A 3,734-nucleotide genomic window follows, 5' to 3' on the forward strand; every position below is an offset into this window, starting at 1 on the left:
TATTTAAATCTAAAAGAAAATAGGTAGTATTTCATATTTAATTTAGAATTTTTCAAATAATTAGAAAGGTTTGAGGTAGTATGTATTAAACAACCAGCATTTCCTTGTGAAATAAGGAAACAAATTTATAAGTTTTGTTAGGAGAGTTAGGGTGTGACTTTTTTCTTTGTTTGCTGGTTTCTACAAGAAACAAGGTCTCACTAGGTAGTCTAGGCTGGCCTCAGACTTCCAGTGATCCTCCTGCCTCAGCCTCCCAAGGACTAGGATTGCAGGTGTGTGTCTCCACACCCAGTTTAGGGTGTATTTTTAACAGCTTCCTCTAGGATCTTGAAAAACTGAAGAAAAACAACCATGCTTTTATTCAGGTGGCTTTGATACATAAGGGTTGATTGAAGTGAATTAGCAAATGGCACAGCACACCAGACTGTAGTCTTTTTGCTAATTAATCTTCCCAATCCTAGCTGGATGAATCAATCAGATGACACAGTGAATCTTGTTTTTGACAGAAAAACTCACTGAGGAAGCTGACATCAGAGGGTAGCTGGACAGGGAAAAGCTAACTGTGCTACAGACCCTGGGCTATAATAGCTCCAGAAAAGAAGAGTGGTAGTGACAAGGCAAAGGGCAGGACCAAACAGCATCACACGTGAGGTAGTCCTGTGTCACGAGAGTCCCTGCTGAAGGGCAGCAGAGATGAGAACAATTTGCTCAGTGATATCTCAAGGCTTTCTTCTAATAGTTTTAAAAGACTCACTGACTGACCATTCCAACGGATTATAACCATTGAGATACTTTTCCCACACAAAAATTGACATTAGATCTATGTCATAACTGTATTTTACTATGCATTTTTATTTCTTCACATTTATATAGCCCTTCCACAGGTCAGGCACAATCCTAAGCACTTTGCACATAGGGATTTTGGATTTTCTGTGACCTTTCCCAACATGACTACACCATGGCACAGTAGATTCTCGGGGAAAGGGGGTCTTTACCAGCTGTCTAGCCCAGCTCCCCACCTGCTGCCCGAGTCCTGTTCTGAAATGATATCCACCAAGGGGGGTTTAAACTAAGCCTAGATCTGGTAACATGAGCAACTACTTTGAAGACAACGATATGCAACACAATAACCACTGCTAATTTCCTACCAAACTAAGCAACAGCATCTCCAGCAGTGAGTACCAAGTTCAGAAGTCTCCAGGGTGATTCTACAATCTGACAATAAGGGTAAGCACACCAAACATCAGTTAATAAGAACTTGGTCTTATGGGAAAATCAAGCAGAAGCCAGAGCAATAAACTATTTGACCAGGAGCACAGAAGTTAACCCCAGATGTTACCTGAGACCAGTATGGGCCTTGATTATATATAGTTTCTGTCTCTTTCCTTACTTGCTATCATTAAAGATGTGGCCTTATTTTTTTCTTTGATCAGTTATGTTTACATTTTGAGTAGCAGTCTCAGGGCATACAGTATATACCTAGAACTTATCATAATGTTCCTTTAAATGATATGCTACCATTTTGTGTGGAGTGTAAGTATTAGAGAGCTTTACTTTGGGGCCAAGCCGCCAAGTAACAAACACCCATCAGAGGTGTCAGTGGGCACCACAGAAGCCTGTGGAAGGCAGCATGCAGGTTCCCCAGGCCCTGGGGACACAGGGTCTCATGATTCCCAAGCTTTGAACATGGCCAAACCCAGCAGGTCTAGATGGAGACATCCCCAGCCCACAGCAAGCAGCCCAGGGGTGGCAGGGGACAGCTTGCCTTCATCCTCAGTCATCCCCGTCTTCTCCTGGCTCCAGTCACTCCAGATTCTGGACAAGTTGGTTCTAGAGCGCAGAGCAAGGACATATTCAGTAGAAGCCTGCAGCCCTGTGAGGTTGTAGATCTCGACATCACTGAAGTTGACTTCCATCTGCAAGACAGAAACAATCTTCTTGATTGTTTGCATTTTAATGTACTTAGCATAGGGTCTACAGCGTCTTCAGGATCTCACTACACAGATCAGGGTCATAGGAATTCTGTTTTCAGCCTCCCAAGTGCTGGGATTACAGGCATACACTACCACGCCCAGTCTCATTCGCCATCTCAGCGTATCCCGGGGGGATCCCGGCATGGCACTCTGGGGACTGAACGCCGGCCGCTACACTCTGTCTAAGCAGGTGCTTTAGTCTGCTGAGCTATCTGGCTGGCCCACTGTAAGACAGAAACAATCTGAAACACAAACAGCACATCCTATCTTGCCATGTTCCTCTCCATATCGCAAAGCTCTCTTGTTTTTCAAGAATTAATAACGGTGTGTCTCAATTTGTTTTGCTTGAGACAGAGTTTTGCTTTGTAGTCCAGGCTGGCCCTGGCCTTGAAGTCACTATGAAACCCAGGCTGGCTTCAAACTGGTGAAAATCCTCCTGCTTCAGCCTCCTGAGTGCTAGGATTTACAAGCATGCGCCACAAGGTTGGCTATTCAAATTTTACAATATAGCATCTTCATAGATAAATCTTTGCATGTGCTAAAGTATGGGAAGAATTTGTACCCAAACAGGTGTGAATCATGCCATAAATCACCAGCTCCCTGCCCATCTTCTGAAGCTAAACCATTGGAGCAGAGATTCCTATTTCTGAGCAGGTTGTATGCCATTCTGGAAGGTGCAAATCAGAGCCCCAGGTCTCAGGGAAACCTGGGCCTCAGGCTAAACTAGGAAGGGGCGCTAACACCCACAGGTACAGCCTTACGGAGCACAGGAAGTGGAGACCTATGTGCTGTCAAGGTCCATCTTCATGCTGAGGATAAAGCCCAGGAAAGGTAAGTGGCCCCAGACTGCCTCAGCAGACCTAGAACTTGAGCACAAACTTCTTCACTCCTAGGCTCTTCCCCAATATCCAAACCTTTCATTTCATGCTGTGGAAAATCCTGATGACTGAAATATTTTTTTTAAGTTCTTTTTGGCACTCTCTTAGGAAGATGAAAGCTCTATAAATCAATTTTCCTTTCTCAACATCAGTTTGTCATGAGTAAAATATTGTTCATTTTGTGAATTTCCAAAAGTCCCTGAGAATCTAGCTGTTCAGGGAAACTGAAAATCTAGCTATCAGTTTCTGAGCAGTTATCATTATTATAATTAAAATGTTTAGCTGTATGAAACTTACAATGAGTTGATTAATACCAATCAGCTGCCCTAACAAGATGCCCATTCTGCTGCTAAGCATACAGCAGGCCCACAGACCCCTGCAGGAGAAGGAAGCCCTGATGTCAATGTACCTAATACCTGGGAGAAGTAATTATAGGTCCTGGGACAAAAGGAAAAAGTTAGCAATTAACTGGAATGATTCTCACCCTGACTAACTAATGTACACAGACACCTGTAAACTAAGCAACTGCACTGAAGGAGGCAATTTGTAATAGTACGTTCATGCTTGGAGTGCCTGTCATTCTGGTCTTCTGAATACAGGCTGCTTCTTATGACATGCCAGTTGCTGCTGTGCTGTCTCTTGGGTAGATGATTGTTCAAAAAGAAGAGGGTAGTGAATAAAGGCAGGAGACAGGAAAAGGAATGTTGCGGGACTATCTTGTTTCAAGGTTGTATATGGTTAGATTTTCTGGACTTATGTGTAAATATAAGAAGTATATACTTCTTTATGTCTATTTTTAAAATATATTTTAATTTTTTAAATGTTTTTTCATCATATTCTGTAGAGACTTAAAGTTCAACATATCAATACTTGATGAAAAATA

At 42.6% G+C, this 3,734-nt stretch overlaps 1 protein-coding gene across 1 annotated transcript in view; it reads right to left on the bottom strand.

The window, feature by feature from the left end:
• Il31ra (interleukin 31 receptor A) overlaps window positions 1-3,734 on the bottom strand; it is a 67,198-nt gene that overhangs the window by 27,105 nt on the left and 36,359 nt on the right. The window contains exon 4 of the mRNA XM_004623221.1: window positions 1,766-1,916. Within this exon, the coding sequence (XP_004623278.1) occupies window positions 1,766-1,916 (151 nt within the window). The remainder of the gene's footprint in view (window positions 1-1,765; window positions 1,917-3,734) is intronic.

Source organism: Octodon degus, unplaced genomic scaffold (assembly GCF_000260255.1).
Source record: "Octodon degus isolate 3935 unplaced genomic scaffold, OctDeg1.0 scaffold00001, whole genome shotgun sequence".
Lineage (NCBI taxonomy): Eukaryota > Metazoa > Chordata > Mammalia > Rodentia > Octodontidae > Octodon > Octodon degus.